Source organism: Marmota marmota, unplaced genomic scaffold (assembly GCF_001458135.2).
Source record: "Marmota marmota marmota unplaced genomic scaffold, marMar, whole genome shotgun sequence".
Classification (NCBI taxonomy): Eukaryota; Metazoa; Chordata; class Mammalia; order Rodentia; family Sciuridae; genus Marmota; species Marmota marmota.
The window spans coordinates 4,624,729-4,642,180 of record NW_025999998.1 but is presented as its reverse complement, the minus strand read 5'-3'; the positions used below and the strand labels follow the sequence as shown (position 1 = coordinate 4,642,180).

At 40.6% G+C, this 17,452-nt stretch overlaps 1 protein-coding gene across 1 annotated transcript in view; it reads right to left on the bottom strand.

Annotated features, from left to right (window-relative positions):
* Positions 1-17,452, bottom strand: part of Gldc (glycine decarboxylase) — an 86,004-nt gene that overhangs the window by 17,990 nt on the left and 50,562 nt on the right. The window contains exons 15-17 of the mRNA XM_048806775.1: positions 8,403-8,478; positions 3,170-3,295; positions 1,346-1,495 (exon numbers count right to left, since the gene is read on the bottom strand). Of these exons, the coding sequence (XP_048662732.1) occupies positions 1,346-1,495; positions 3,170-3,295; positions 8,403-8,478 (352 nt within the window). The remainder of the gene's footprint in view (positions 1-1,345; positions 1,496-3,169; positions 3,296-8,402; positions 8,479-17,452) is intronic.

The following is a 17,452-nucleotide window of genomic DNA, read 5'->3' as shown; positions in this document are numbered from 1 at the left end:
TCTCCCACTGAAAGGCAGGCAGAGCAAGCCACATCCATGGTGTTCACAGAAATGTCCTTCATGCTGGCTCACTTCTGCTGTTGAAACTGCCATCCTACAGAGTAGCTGTAGTTTCTATGGAAACAGCAACTGACCCTTTAGCCCAATTGAGATTTTAAAATATAGATTTGAATACACAGTATATTTCTAATTATCTGCTCCAAAAGAAGTAGTAAGAAGTGTCATTAATCCAAAAAAAGACATGATCTCTTTGTTATTAAAATAGGCGACTTCCCGCTCCCCAGCAGTTCTTCCTCTTTTGCAGGTTCAGATACGGGTACTATGCACATTATCAAATGCCCCTTCAGCCTCATTGATGTAAGGGCCTAGAGGGCCACCAAAGAGGAAGCTGAACTGAGGGAGCAGGAATGAAGCTGCCGTTCTCCTGAGATGATCCAGATACAGACCTTGACATCCAACTGGCATTTCTGCCCCTTTGGCATTACAGCTCAGTTAGATTATGGGCAAAGATAATTTGCTTCATGCTATTAAAACAGAAGATTATTCCTGGACTGTACTTATGAAAGGTATCAGAGAAAGTAAAGCATGAGGAGGGAAGGAGGAAGAAACATCAAGAAGTTGAAAAGATTGTGACAATCTTCTCTTTAGTGGCTCCCTACAGCATTTCCCAGGAGGTTCACATTACACAGACCCTCAGTCCTCCAGGTAGTCAGGATTGACCCCTGGGGCTGCTGTTTCATAGCTGACAAGGCGCAACCTGCTAAAGTGGCTTGTCCAAGGCCAGGGGAGATCACCATCTACCAGTTGCTACCATGTAGATCTAAATTTCTTCAGCCAAGGAATTGGGAGGCCTTGGCTGGAAGCACTCCCAGAGGGAAGGTACTTCCTGATAATCAGGAAATTCAGCTCATCCCTGCTTCCTTTCAGTCTTCCACCTCCTCCCCAGTGACCCTTAGCATTTAGAATCCCAGTGAAATGAGGGTACTCCGTTGGAAGCTGGCAACAAAGAAAGTCAGCCTTAGTTCTGAATTTAGAGTCATTTTATGTTTGTTGTTGCTGTCCTAGGGACTGAACCCAGGGTACTTTACCACTGTGCTCCATTTTTAGCCCTTTTAATTTCTTGAGACAGGAGCTTGCTAAACTGTTGGGGCTGGCTCCAAACTTGTGATCCTACTGCATCAGCTGCCTGAGTCACTGGGATTATAGGTATAAACCACGGCATCTAGCTTGGTGTCATGTTTTAAGAGGTGTCTCCAGAAGACAGAAGGGAGATTTTTTTTTTTTTTTAATTTGTTCATCCTGAGCCCTCTCAGGATTCCCACCTGAGCCCTCTCAGGATTCCCACCTGAGCATTCATATTGGCCCCGTCGAGATAGACCTGCCCTCCATGTTGGTGGATCAGAGCACACACATCACTGATGTTCTCTTCAAACACCCCGTTAGTGGATGGGTACGTGATCATGATGGCAGCCAGGTTCTCCTTGTGTTTATCCACCTGTGGGAGAGAGGGCGTCAGAGGGAGACAAAGGGAGAAAAGGTTTCTTTCTTGGTTAAACCCTTGCATTTTAAAGGATTGATTAATGAAAGATGAAGTCTTAGTCTTTGCATTCTTGGCACTGTATCAAAGTACAATAACAGCAATAAAAGATAAACAGCCACTCATGAATCTTCCAAAGAAATATCAAGATTCGTTCAGGCTAGGACTCTATGTATGCTCGAGACCTAAAAGACTTTAGGCTGGGTACAGTGGCACCTGCTTATTATCCCAGGCACTTGAGAGGCTGAGATAGCAGGTTCACAAGTTTGAGGCCAGCCTCAGCAACTTAACAAGACTCTGTCTCAAAGTAAAATAAAAAAGGTAAGGGTATAGCTCAGTAGTAGAATACTTGCCTAGCATGCCCAAGGCCTTTTCAATCCCCAACACTGGTGGTGGGGGGAGACTTTTCAGAAGATTTTTGGATATTTTGCGTCTAACTCTCTAAGGTGGTTTTCCTTTGGTCCATCTCAATAATTATTTTGGGCTTCTTTGGTTCTCGATATGTCTATTCTCACAGTTAATCTCTCTGCTCATCTTGTCACACCCATCCCTACTCCCTTTCCCTCACACTCTCTTGAAATTAGAAAATCCATAAGAAGCATAACTGATTTGATAAGAAAGATTTCCTTTCTGCAGAAGGCAAATGTATATAAAAGACTAGTTACTGGTTTTGACATGTTTTTTGCTTTTTAGCTGTTTTTCTCTAAATAGCAAGTCAGAGCAGAAGCATGTGAAAATGGGAGGAAAATAAAGTCATATCCTATATTGGAGAGACTTGATAATTACCACTACTAGCCCAGAATATTTGTTGGAAAAAATTCCATCTGGCGATGGAAGGGTAGGGGTGGATGGAAGAGATGAGTAGTACTGTGTATTTTCAGCTTCCCTCTGAAAGAGGGGTTACATAGGTTCCCAGTCTCGATGCCTAATAACCCTGACAAAATCACATTGCTATTCCACCGATTTCCTTCCCTTTTAAGAAGCAGCCTCCAGTCCACCGGTGGAAAGCAGATATGGTTGCTAAGCAACCTCTTCCTGGAGGTTGGGAGGTTGGGAGTGGGGGTTGGTGTTGGAGGAAACAGGGTGGAATGCTGCTTGGAATTCAGCACAATGTGGCTGGAACATTCACAAACATTTGCAAAATCTACATTTGTGTTTTAATTCCCAACATGAAGACTGTGTGGAACTCTGACTGCCAGGTGTGATTATTAACGGGGGAAGATGACGAAGTAAAGGGAAAGTCGGTCATAAGAGGTGCGCAGATCCTGCAAGGGGCGCTCTTCCTACCATGAATAATTCATTCAGTGTCTTACTCAGGCATGATTAAAAGATGGGGATTTTAGTTTAAAGAACCTTCTCCCAGTTGGTGAAGGGAAGGGTACATAGAGATGCTAAGCTTTTTTAGGGACCCAAAACATGATTGTTGTTTTTTCTTTTTCTTTTTTCTTATAGAGACTATTGTTAGGTTTCTGACTTTACACCATTTTCCCTCAGACCCATTCAGAGGAGGAATTGTAGTCTTTTCATTAGAATGCAGGAGATGATAATGTTTCCATAGCCCATCAGGTCTCTGCTCCCCATCTCCTCTTCCCAACCCAAACCTGTCCCATCTGTGCGGGAGCAGATGAGTACCATGGCCTTGAGGTGAGCAGCGTCGATATTGCCATATTTATCCACTTCTACAGGCTGAATCTTCATGCCTGCCATGTGGGCACTTGCTGGATTGGTACCATGTGCTGATTTCGGAATGAGGCAAACCTTGGGAATGGAAAGGAAACAGGAAAGAGGGAAAAAAATAATAATAACAGGCTATTAATAATGACAGAAAAGTCCCACAACATGCACAAATTAAATAGGCAACATATGCTTTTATTTAAGCTGACCTTGAGTGCCTTAAAATCTGCTACAATTTAATTTTTAACCGTTATTACAAAACAATGTGTAAACAGAGTTTCCATTTGAATCCTGAAATATTGTTCCCTAAAGAGGTTTGGAATATCTTCCCTCATTCCAGCCACTAAAAATAAGCCTGTACTTACTCTAACCTTGTCTCAGTCAAAATATATAGAAAGTACCTTATAAGAACATGAAATTGGAAGTTAAACTCTAGGACTCAAATGCATATAGCTGCTTCAGTGTTCCTCTGGGCTTATTCAGGACAGATGCTAATGACAAAAACACAACCCAGGGCCTCCTGGTACCAACACACCAGTTGTGTCAACATTTCTTGGATGCTTACTCTACAACAAATTGTTAGCTACCATGAGAATCCTAAAGTAAGCATGAAAAGCAATCAACACTTGCCCATTGACAACAGTGGCGTATGTAGCATGTCTAGAGTCCAGAAGTATAATAGGAAACGGAAAAATGGGATGAAGCTTCAAGTTGAAGAAATCAAGGGAAACTTCCTCAAGAAGGAACTGGTCCTGCCAATGCCTTGACTGTAAGCTCAGGGCAACCAATTTTAGACTTATGGCCTCTGTAATTATGAAAATAAATGTGTGCTCTCTTAAGCCATAAAATTTATAGTAATTTGTTAGAGCAGAAATCATAACTCTCAAGAGCTACTAAGTTACATGTTAAATATGTGCTGGACTTTTGATTGGTTGGTTGGTTGGTTGCTCTGCAGCACTAGAGATTGAACTCAGTGCCTCACACCTGCTAAGCAGGGGCTCTACCACTAAGTGACACTCCATCTCAGTCTTGGATTTTTATGGATGGTAGGTGCAATGTTAGAATTCCCAGATTCAAATCATCTTTGTTTCCTCCAAACCATCATGCAAATATAGGCAAGCACATAGACTCCTGTAGATATAATGATGTACCACAACAGCAAAGTAAATCACAAAGTTTTCCTCAGCAGAAAGCAACAATGAGAGGTCATGATTACCCTAAAAATAATCCTCCTCCTTTTTTTAAATCCCAGAATCAAGATGGCAACCCCTTTGAAGAGAAATGGGCATTATAAAATTGGGCTTATGTAGAGAAAACTTAGCTTCCAGCTATTTCCTTAAAAACAGCAAAGTAGTCTATTTCAGAAGAAAAACACAGAACTTTAACCAAAGGCAAAATGGAATTACTTTGTCACTTTTCTGCTGACAGAGAGGCTAGAGTCCCTTTTGAGTGGCTATTGGTCATACACAGGCTATGCTTATGACCACAGATATATTGGCCACAAATCCTTTTTCTTATTTATATGCTTCCCTTTTGTAGTTGACTTTTTTCCTTTCATTTTTTTGGACCAAAACTAGAGTCACTGTCCTCTCTCACAAGGTATTTTTATTCTACAAGGAATTACTGAATGAAAGGATCCCTTCAGGGAAGAATACTGATAAAGGAAGGAAAAGAATATTACCAATGAATATAAAATATTCAATAAAAGGCCACAATTAAGGATTGTCACCAGGGAAGATCTGATGAAACAAAAGCATTCCAACTAAAAATGTCAACCACCCTAAGGGCTGAATCATCTTCAAGTCCTGATCCTTGGAACCTGTGGGCATCACCTACTCTGACAAAAGGGACTCTGCAGGTTTGAGCAATTTAGGCAGGATCTTGAGATGGGAAGGTTATTCTGGGTTTTTGACTGGGTCCTACATGTATTCCCAAGTGTCCACATCAGAGGGAGACTGGACTACAGAGGAAGGAAATGTGACAACTGAAGCAAGAAGCTGGAGTGATGGCAGGAAAAAGACCTGAGCCCTGGAGTGTAGGTGGCCTCCAGAAACCAGGAGAGTCAAGGACATGATCCACCCCCCATTCCATCTGAAGGAAGCAGTCCTGCCAGTCTTGCCAACACCGACAGTAAACCCAGTGAATCCAGTTTCAGATTTAGTCTGGCCTTTGTAACTAAGAAAGCAAATGTGTGCTGTCTTAAGCCACTATAATTTGTTATAGCAGCCATAGGAAACCAATATCTATCCTGGTATAAAGAATAGTGAAAAAGGAATTTTTTTCAGTGGTTTTATCAATAGATTATTTATATATTGCTGTTAAACATTTATTGTTTTCCACATGGGTTAAAGAAACTTGATGACAATGTCAATTTTCCCTCACTTGAAAAATCAGTGTTGTGAGAGATCTGAAAGTAACAGGACCCAGATGTGACATTTTAATTTATCCAAAGTAAATACAGCTTTTGGTGCATTTATGCCAGTTTGAGTGAGGCTGTTTTCCTGACTTCCAGGGAGCTTGGCACAGATCTTCCTCAAAGACTTGCTGAAGGAGAGAAGGATTAAGGAGACATGCTACTGCATAGGGGAAGTTGATGTTTTAGCATCAATAAAACTAAAGGCCTCGGCAGTTGGAAAGAAAAAAACATTCTTATATACATGTATTTAGGGGGCTCAATATTTGTCCTTCTTGTAGGCAACTCAGTCTCCAATCAGCAAGCAAGTTAATATTTAGCAAACTGAGATATTAATTATAAAGTGTTTGGGACAGAGCTTGGCACATGGTAATTGCTACATAAGTGTTAGATAAATTTGTACTCTCCCAAATTAAACTGGTAAATCAAGAACGTAGGCATTCCATTTCAGGAACCTCTGAAATTTAACCCAAGAGCAAATGTGAAAATAACTTCAAAAACAGCTTCAAAGAAGAAAATCATCAGGAACCCAGGCGGTTCTATAGCACATGATTTCTCCATACTCCTTTTCAAAACAGAAGGATCTATTTTACTGGATTCCATTAGAGCCTATTGTGTGGGAGCAGCTGCCTCAGACATCACCGATGTGGAAAAATCTTCCCTGATTACTTGAATAACAAGTCATTTTCTTTAAAAAAAAAAAAAAAAAGTTGGCTTTCATTAAAATCTTTGATCCAAAAGGATACCAATACTTCCAGGCTTATGAATTTTGTATTTCTACAAGCTTAATAACCGGGTGGTCTTTCCTGCCTCTCCTTTCTCCTCCCATCCCCAAAGTGCAGAATCTCACTCCTCTCCATTCTTCAGACTGTAATGGCCTCTCACAACACTTCACTGGTAGCAGTATTGACAATGATGCCAAGAGAAACACACAAAGGGATAGGAGAGATGGGAGGACCAGAAAGCACAGACAGAGGAACAGGGGTCAGGAAGAATCAGCGAGCCACAGAAGAATGCTGCCCAGGCCAAATCAGAAGATCACTCATCCTCCTTGACCCTTCTGGCTTGATCCCCAACTCCTACACCTTCATAGCTACTTCCCTGGTGTCAGACTGGAGAATTAGGAACACATTAAGGGATGGGTAGCCTCAGAGCAGAAAGAACCTGGATTCTAGCTGTCCCTTCTACAAACACTGCCAACATGAACTTCAGTGGCCTGTAGGTGATGGGAATGTAATGTGGATAATCACATAGGACAAACTCCTCCCTTTACAGGGTCCCCAGAACCCCCAGCACCTTATGGGGAAAGAGGGTAATGACCAGGAGTGTCAGGGGCTCCCTAAATGCTTGGTAACCATGAAGGAAAAACAGGAGAGTGGCGCCTGGCATCTCTCTCACTGGACAACCTGAGATCCAAAGTTTCCTTTCTGATTCTGTAAAAGCGCTGAGCCTCTGAAGCACTTACAAGTTTAACCTAACCCTTCCTTAGAAAGTTAAGAATTCAAAACCATGAGAAAACCCCAGTAAATAAACCCAACTTGGAAGGTCAGGGTCTGTGTCTGCCAGGCTATCCCTTGATCTCTCTCTGGCTGGTACACACTCCCTGCTCATGGCTAGGATTCAACAGTTTATTGAATTCATGAATGGCTTGTTTTTAAAAGATTTTTAAAAATCACTTATATCCTCTAACTAGGACAACGGCCTGGGAAGATATGCCTGTGAAATCAGGATGGATAAGTAAGGGAAGGAGAGAAAAAATCTTTCTTCTTTTCCTTTTTTGAAGGGGAAGTAAAATGGTTTCAAAAATCTTCAATGCCAAAGCCAGGCAGCTAGCCCAAACAATCTTCCAGTTTTAATAAAACCAGGAATGGACTAAGATTGGGCCATTGCCCACCCCCCACACACCCCCCCACACACACCACTTACTTGGGCAGCTAGAACCACTGTGCACCTCTTTCTCAAACTCTCCCAGGACAGGCCAGGGTTTTGCCCTGCTCCAGACTCCTACCCAATGCTCCCTCTAAGAAAGCCAATTCCACAGCTCAGTAGAAATCCTAGCATAGCACTGGCCACCAAAACCAAGAAACCAGGAACACAGGTCACCTTCAGCTACAACTTGAGGCCTGCAATGGATCAAAAAGCTTTGTTGCTGGGGATTAGTGATGTCTATTAGAACCCGCTGGTCCCCACAACGGTCCCCAAGAGCAATTTGGATACTGGAGACTGGACTCTCATACCCAAAGCAAATGGGTAGCCTCAGAGCAGGCTGCTCCATGTCTTTTTTGTTGTTGTTGTTACTTAGAGCTGAGTCATCTAGTGGGGAATTTATTTATTCAATAAATATTTTTTTGAGCATACATATAATGAGAACTGTGCTTAGGCACGGTAGGGGTTATAGAAAAATTAAAGTATGGTCTCTGCTCTTTGTCCAGGCCCAGGGCCTGGAGAGCCAAGGAGCGGAGGAGAGGAGGCTTGCAATGGCAACATTCCTGCCCCCTTCCTTCCTTTGCTCCCTAGAGAGGGCAGTTCTGCAGCCAACTGGCTGACTTTTACATTCTGGGTTTGAGCAAAAACCTTTCATCTCTGAATGTTTTCCCTCAATATGGCCTTGGAGGCAAGGATCAGAATGGCCCGTTCACAGAAATTTGTTTCTTGATTATATGTTTCTCATCTGCTTCCAAGAAGGCTTAGAGGGAGTAACCCACAGAACAACAGGGACCCTAACAGCTGGGTCCACTGCCACCCAACGGTGAGCAAGCACCACCTGTCCACCCTCACCGTTCTGTGCCTCTCTCCTTTCCGGTCTAAGTATGCTCGGATTGTGGCCAGTCCAGCATATTCCCCCTGGGCTCCGCTGCAAAGACAAGAAGAGAAGGATCAGGGCTTTGGTCTTTGGGCTTTTATTGACTTATTCAGTATTTATTGGGTGCCAGCCACATGTTCCCCAGTATTTGAAGCTTTGTCACTTTCCCAGACACAGAGGAAAGTTCACCTATTAGCTCGCGTGAGCCAAAAGGTCTTGAACAACCAATGCAACAGCATTTGGTCTATGCACTAAAGCTCACCCACTCCTAACCAAAGACGGACCTTTCAGCTCAGGACCACACACTGAAAAAGAATATTTTATTGTCAAAAATTTCAAAATTATATGGAAATAAACAAAAAATACGCAACAACCATGTAGCTATCACTCAGCTTTAACAGGTATGAGTTTATGGTCAATCTTGTTCCCAAGAACCTTCACGGAACCCCCTTCATGCTAAGCTACATTGTTTGAAGCAAACCTCAGACATCATCTTTTATCAGCTCAAACTTCAATATGTATCTACCAAAGGAAATATTTTTTAAAATATAACAATATTATTACACCTAAAATACTGAACTAATTTCTTAACATTATCAAATTCTGATTCAGGGGCCAGGTCCCCAAAAGACCTTTGCACTTTTAATATGGCACCATTCCTGTAAGTCTTGGATTCGGCTTTCCCAAGACCTGCTCACAGATGGCTGCTGGAGGCTGGCCACACTCTCCACATCCTTGCAGGCATCTCTTTCAGAACATACTTAGTGACTAACATTCCAATGAGCAATGCTGAGTCAACTATAGACTGTTATTTAATGTTCTCAGTACCCCACGTAGGAAGGAAAGGGAAATGAGTAATGGCTTATTTAGCTCCATTCAAAATGCACATGTCCTCCATTGTGCACTATTTTACACATGAAGAAACTAATGTCAAAGTGTTATCCGCCCAAAGAGCCAACAGTGACAAATGGAAACTTCCATATGGAGATGGCCTGTCTCAAAGAGCCATGTGCTTCCTTTGCAATCAGAGCTGCTTCTTATGTTAGCTCCCTGAGGACTGAGAATCATGAGAGCAATTTTCCTTCACAGAATTGTACTCTGCATGTAGTAGCTCTGCAATAAATGTTTAGAAAAACTTTTCATAATTGAATTCCACCCTTTATTCAGGCAATTAACACAAATGTCATCCTTTTCCCCTACAGTCAGAGACTTTGACAGATGTATTTTCTATTTACGCCTATGTTTTTCTCATCACTTGTATTCATCTTTTGCAAAACAAATCAAGGTGTAGACTAGGAGTAAAAGAAGAGACTGAGCTATAAGCCAGTAATTTGAAAGGAAGATATTCCTTCATAGACATCCATCTGCTTGACTTAACTAAGAGGTTTAGCGAAAAGCAAGGGTGGAGGGCAAAGCCTGTCTCACAAAACCTGAGACCCAAATCCTTGTTGCCTGCACTGAATTGGCTTCACTATTCTCAGCTGTCTTCCAGGGAGAAAAGCAAAGACTGTTCTGGCTTCTGAAAAACAAGTGCTAGGCCATTTGATGCTTTTTGTTTTGGGAAATGAAAAGATGGATATGCCACACTTCAACAAGCCACTCATGTCACTAATTACTTAGTCTCCCCTTGCCTGTGACCTCATCTGTAAAATGGGGATAATAACTGAATCCACCTCATAATGTAGATGTGATATGTAGATAATACATGTCAAGTGCTAGTCAGCCTGATCTTACCCATTCTTCAAATAGTTCTAATCTTTTGCAAAGCATTTTGCAATCCAGCTCTTTGCCAGGGCCTACAAATTCTAGGACATCCTGTAACCTGCCTATACTTGTACCTTCTAACATCCTCGGCCACCCAGGCCTCCCTCCTGCACTAAGGTTTTGTACCAGATATTCCTTCTGCTGATAAAGATCTTCCTTTAGATCCTTTCAGGTCTGACTTCTTTTCAATATTTAACTTAAGTGCCACTTCTTCAGAGAGGTTTTATCTGAAGACAAGAATCTTGTTCATAACTGTATTCTCTATCCCAAAAACACTGACATAAAGGATATTCGATAAATATTGTTTGATCTTGGAGCACTGTGGCACATGCCTGTAATCCCAAAGACTCTGGAGGCTGAGGCAGCAGGATTGCAAGGTCAAATTCAACCTCAGCAACTTAGCAAGAACCTGTCTCAAAATAAAAAGGGCTGGGGAGATGGCTCAGTGGTTAAGCACTACTGGGTTCAATCCCTGGTACTAAAACAAAAATAAAAACAAAAAAATCTGATTGAATGAATGATCCTCTACTTCTTCCAAACTATCATAGCATTTTCCTGCACATGCTCATCTGGTAATACCATCACATATTATGTACCATACATGGAAAATTATTACACATCTCACACTTTGCATGCTGATCTTATCTCAATTAGAGTAAGCTTTGAAAATAGGAGCTGGGGCCAGGTGGGGTGGCACACGCCTATAATCCCAGTGGCTCAGAAGGCTGAGACAGGAGGATCGCAAGTTCAAAGCCAGCCTCAGCAAAGGTGAGACACTAAGAACTCAGTGAGACCCTGACTCTAAATAAAATACAAAATAGGGCTGGGTATGTGGTTCAGTAGTTGAGTGCCCCTGAGTTCAATCCCTGGTACCAAAAAAAAAAAAAAAAAATAGGAGCTGGGACTTGGAGTTCTGTACATTTCCCCCACAAGAATATTCAGAATTATATTCTGCATATATAGAATTGTAGCTCTACAATAAATGTTTAGAAAAACTTTTCATAATTGAATTCTACCCTTCATTCAGGCAATTAACACAAATGTCATCCTTTTCCCCTAAAGAGACTTTGACAAATGTATTTTCTACTTACGCCTATATTTTTCTCATCACTTGTGTTCATCTTTTGCAAAACCAATCAAGGTATAGACTAGAAGTAAAAGAAGAGACTGAGCTATAAGCCAGTAATTTGAGAGGAAAGGAAGGCAATATGCTAAAGACTTGCCTGGAAATGCTGGATGATTTTTGCCTTAGATGCCCTTAAAATCAAATACATTTCAACTCAAAAAATACAAACATGTTCAAATACCATACACAGCTTACCACTGCGGAATTACCAGTGCCACCTGTTGGTGGAAATATATAATCTGCATACTCTAGATAGAAAACCACTACATGCAGAGAGAAGCTAGGACAGTGGTTTTCTGACATCTATTAAATGAAGTGGCTAGCGGTCAAGAGCTTCAGGGCTGGCTGCAGGGAGGATGATGCCAATGGATGGGGAGTCTCAAACCCACAGAAATGCCACAGAGCACACGCTGATATTGTCTTTGCAAATAATTCCAACCAGTGGATAACAGTCATTTAGGCTGATGAAGGAAGTTATATATTTTACTCTTTAACACAGAATTAGAGAAAATGAGGGGATAACTTCTTCCAAAGCACATACTCATTCTACAAAGAATCCAAGAGAACTTTCTAGAAGAAACTTGAACAACTGTGTAAGTACAAGAACTCACAAGTGAAAATAAATTGGAGTTGATGTGCTTCAACTGTTTTGTGATGACTAAATCTAGGCCCTATCATCACAGGTGAAGATGTTCAGGAAAGCTGGTCAATATGAATGCAGCAAAAAATTTAGCAAGCTTTAACATTAAAAATTTTAAAAAGCCAGGAGAGGTGGCACAAAACTGTAATCCCAGCAGCTCAGGAGGCTGAGGCAGGAGGATCACAGGTTCAAAGCCAGACTCAGAAACTTAGCAAGGCCCTGTCTCATAATAAACAATGAAAAGGGATGGGGATGTGGCTCAGTGGTTAAACACCCCTGGGTTTAATCCTCAATACCAGTCAATCAATCAATCACAGATGGCCTGGCAGAGAATTTGATAGTTAAAACCTAAAAGTTCTTTTCCCAGGGTTAGAAGAGGAATTTTAAGGGCGCTATAAACTTTAATTTTAAAAAAAATTTTAATTTTCTTTTACCTTTGCCAGGAAACATAGACAAAAAGTTTGAGATTTAAAATGGCTGTTGCATATTCAGTTTAGTTTTATCTAGAAGGTTTAAATGTTTGGATCTTCAGAATTAATGTTCAATGCAATATAACATAAGAGCAAACTCAAAGGACACATGGCTACATTTTGGAAACATGATTATAGATGATATGTCTAACTACCATGGAGAAAGAACATGGGGGCTGGGGCTGTACCTCAGTGGCAGAGCATTTGCCTAGCATGTGTGAGGCACTGGGTTCAATCCTTAGATCCACATAAAAATAAATAAATAAATAAATATTAAAAAAGAAAGAACATGATCTGATTTTATAGATGATTTGTTCTAAATAGTCAAGGCTAATACAGATGGAAAGCACAGAACTTTTCCAATGTAAAAATAAAGATGTATTATGATTATAAAATTAATTGCATCTCAGCCAGTGCAGTGGTGCGTACCTATAATCCCAGAGACTTGGAGTCTGAAACAAGCGAATTGCAAGTTCAAGTCCAGTCTCAGCAACTTAGCAAGACTTGGTAGGAAAAATTAGACATGAAGAATGACATCAACCATGAGCTTAGGAAAGGAGGGGAGGGAGGTGGCAAACAGCAGCTGCCAATCCTGCCTGCTGTAAATTATTTGTGATATATACAGGATACAGGCCAGTTTAGAAATCCAAGGTGAAGAGCTATTAGTCATCTAGCTAAACCTCCCTTTTTGGTTATTCCAAGTCAACCTATTCTTCAACCAAATGATCGTTGATTTGCAGGGTATTGGACACTAATATTCTTAAAGGTTCCCCAGGTAATTCTAACTTGCAGCCAGGTCTGAGTTCCTCTACACTCCTCGTGGTTTTCACAGGGTGGTGCTCAAACCAGCAGCACCAGCAGCATGTTGCTAGAAATGCAAATTCTGAGTCCCTAACCCAGATTGACTGAGTCAGAAGTGCCGGGATTTCACAAGCCTTCCAAGTGATTCTCATGCACAATAAATTCTAAGATCCACTGAGTCCCTGTCCACACCACAGAGTGTGAAAAACAATTTCCTCAACCCTAGAAGTCCCGTGAGCGAACAACACTTCTGGCTTGTCTTTCACTGTGATTGTCCATGGAAATTGTTAATTACTGTTTCTGTCTGCATTAAACATTATCTCAGAACTCTAAACCAGCAAATTCTAGAGTGTATTTGGGTGCTGCTGAATGACTGTAAGAGTGACAAAGTGTTATGGGGAATAAGCCTGTGCAAGCCACACCAGGCTCAGTGAGGAATGGAGAAGTCATTAAATATTATTTGGCTCTTTTCTCCACCAAGCTAGAAATATACCCGAGAAAATAGGTATACGTTTTTTGACATTTTTGTTTCAGGCCTTTAAACACCCTTAGGCTCTAAATGTCCCAAGGCAGGAAACAAGACCAGTGAAGACTTGGCTGCATCAGGCGAAGTGTTCACGCAAAGTTTATGGTTACTGTCCTAAGTCCATTCAGGCTGCTATAACAAAATACCATAGATGAGGTGGCCAATGTATTTCCAGTGTATTTCCCACAGTTCTGGAGACTGAGGAGCCCAAGATCAGGGTGCCACAGATCCATTCTGATGAGGCCCAGCTTCCAGGTTTGTTCATGATCTGTGTGCTAATTTTAATTTACTTAACTTTATTTTCTGTGAATTTTCTCCTTTCCTGCCCCATTCTCCATAGCATTAATTTCTGCTCTTATCCTTATTCTTTCCTTCTTTCTACTTGTTTTGAGTTTAATTTGCTCCTCTTTTTCCACTGTTTTAGTTCACCGGCTTGTGGTTTTCTTTTCTTTTTTTAAAAATGTAGGCATTTGTAGCTATTAATTTCCCTTTTAAATGCTACCTTAGTTGCATCCCACAAGCTTTGGTAGGTTGTATCTTCAATTTTCTTTAACTTTTTATGGTGCTGGGGACTAAACCCATACTAGGCAAGTGCTCTACTATTGAGCTGTATATATGTCTGTCCCTATGTCTTCATTTTGATTCATTTCAAAATATTTTCTAATTTCCTTGGGATTTCTTTTTGGTCCATTGATTATGTACGAATATACTGTTCAGTTTCCATATATTTATAAATTTCCCTTTTTCTGTTATTAATTTCTAATTTCATTTTTTTTGTCTATGCACCATGTAAGAGATCATAATTTTATTTTTTTTCACTGTCAGAATTTTTTTTTATTTTTATTTTTTTATTATTAGTTGTTCAAAACATTACAAAGCTCTTGATGTATCATATTTCATACATTTGATTCAAGCGGATTATGAACTCCCATTTTTACCCCATATACATATTGCAGATTCACATCGGTTACACATCCAGTTTTTTACCTACTGCCATACTAGTGTATGTTGTATTCTGCTGCCTATCTCATTCCTTTGTGATCAGAGAAATTACTTTTTTCACCCTTGTGTTATCTGGATTTATTGATCAAAAGAGCAGCAGTATGCTCTTTTTAACAGCTCTATTTAAAAAAAAACAAAAACAAAAACAAAAAAAACTTCCCATTGAGAGAAATCACTTCTTAATCTGCTTTTAACACACCTTTATTCCCCTAACCTTTCAATAAGAAATCATTTGTTTCTGTTAAGTTTGTATGAGTTTGTCTATGTGTGTGGAAAACGGGATTGAACACATAGCCCCAAGCAAGCAAGGCAGTCACCTTACCGCTGAGCTACATCCTCAGATCTGTTAACTTTTCATATTTGTTGACATATGGTAGCATATGTTAATCTTGCTATTCTTTTACAATTATTTTAATCTTACATATACATATATCTATGACTGTTTCCTTTCTCATTCCGTGTGTGTGTGTGTGTGTGTGTGTGTGTGTATACATACACACACATATTTCAATAGTATAAAAAGTTTACTGATTTTTTTTCTCTTTCACTTCATAAAGCAAGGAGATTTATTTAGCTCACACTTGGGAGGCTGGAACTCCCCAGGCTCAAATGCATGGCAGGAATGTATATGTATCTCTGTATTCAATTGCTTACTGATTTTATTGGACATTTCAAATAATCAGATTTTTATTAATTCTTTTTACTATATGTTTTAGTTCATTCATTTTCATTTTATCTTCAATAATGCCATTGTCCTACAATCACTTTAATTATACAGTCATTTTTCATCAATTCTTAAGATGAATATGAATTGACTTCCATTTTCTCCTTCTAAAATCTGCACTTTGAATCTGTCTTCTTAGTTTTTAAACTTTTACTTCATAACTTCAATCTCTATATTTTTGCTTTTTGTTTTGAAATATTTTTTCTAAGAAACTTTCCAAGTCACAAGTTGGTTTTCAACAGTACCCCACCCTAACTTTTTAGAATTACAGCCCATAATTTTAGATTCCAGAATGTGTTTTTTCCAAGCCAGGCACCATGGTACATGCCTTATAGTCCCAGCAGCTTGGAGACTGAGGCAGGAAGATCACAAGTTCAAAGCCAGCCTCAGCAACATAGAGAGGCCTTAAGCAACTTAGCAAGACACTGTCTTAAAATTAAAAACTTAAAAAAAAAAAAAAAAACGGGCTGGGGATGTAGCCCAGTTGTTAAGCACCCCTGCATTCAATCTCTACTACTCTCCCCCCAGCCAAAAACAAAAACTAAACAAACAAACAACAACAACAAAAAAAAACAGAATGTCTTTTTTTAGTTAACATTGAGTGTCTGGGATTATAGATACTGGGATTATAGTGTGAGGCCACTATTGGGTAACTCTGCCTCACTCCACTACCTGCAGTACTAGTTATACAGGGCCACCTGTTCTGAGGGCTGTACCTCTCTCTGCTATTGAGTCCAATGAGACACATGGCTATCTCGTTCATAGATATGACTCCATTCACCCTGGGGGTTCATTACAAACTGTCCCAACACATTCAGCAGCAGAACCAGCCTACAAAACTGTCAGTCCTCTATTGAGAACATCAGGTCTCTCAAGAGGAAAAATCTCCCCATCTACAAAGGATAGAATGTTCTTGGCCTCAAAATTAGGGAGGATATGGTCTAAACCTTACTTTCCCCTGAAACTCCTCAGGAAACCACAAAAACCTTCTGGTCTATCCAGAAGACTCCTTCAGACGACCTCTCTCAGGTCCAGGGTTTGTAGATCTCCATGAGCCAAAATGTCTTTAGGCTCCAAAAAGCCGCTATCATAACCCCCAGGGCTCCCTGCCTCGTATCACCAAGTGCTCTGCTTCCTAACCGTAGCCGCCTGTCATCTACTTCTCCGTTCAGGGCCCATTTGGGCTGCCATCTTCCTCTAAAGTGCATTACCATTTCTTTTCCTTCCTTAACCTACTCATGGTCCTTAGTAACCATTTGCAAAGGCCATACCTACTAGAAACCAGCTGTAATGGAGTGGTTATTGTACTATCCATAGTCCTTTGTCTCATCCTGAAGCTCATTTGCAGCCTCTGTAGACAGTTATGATTCAAAATGAAAGCATCTAACTCAAACACCTGTGTTTCTACCTTGTGGATTTTCTCTGCTGGCATGTGCTTGATCAGAGGAGGGACAAGCCACAAGTATAGAAGTGCCCAGGAGATAAGGCACCCAAGAGAGGTTTTCAACCAAAAGTTGGTAAATACCCTAGCTTCCCTACTTCTCACTGGAACAAATCTGAGGCATGTTCCACCAGTCTACCATGATGTCCCCCAGTAAGACTAAGTGCCAGAACACCAGTGACAACCTGCTCATCTTCTCTAGCTTTTCTCATTTCTGCAGCTTACCTCCATACCTTCTCATTGTACTTTCTGTGAAGAGCCTGCAAATTCACTTATTGTATTTAAATTAGTTTCAGTTTCTGCTTTTGGGAAACCCAAATGAAGACACAAGCATATTGAGGAAAAATGGCACTTTTGATAGAGCTGCCAACATTCAGGGCCAGCTAGTATCTAGGCCAACAGCATAAATTTCCAGCATGGACCCCTTTTCTCTAGATACCCAAGGACCGTGTCAAGGCAAACAGCACAGATCAGTTTAAACTACACCACAGTAAGTCACAATAATAGAAATTGATGAGAGACTATCCTTGT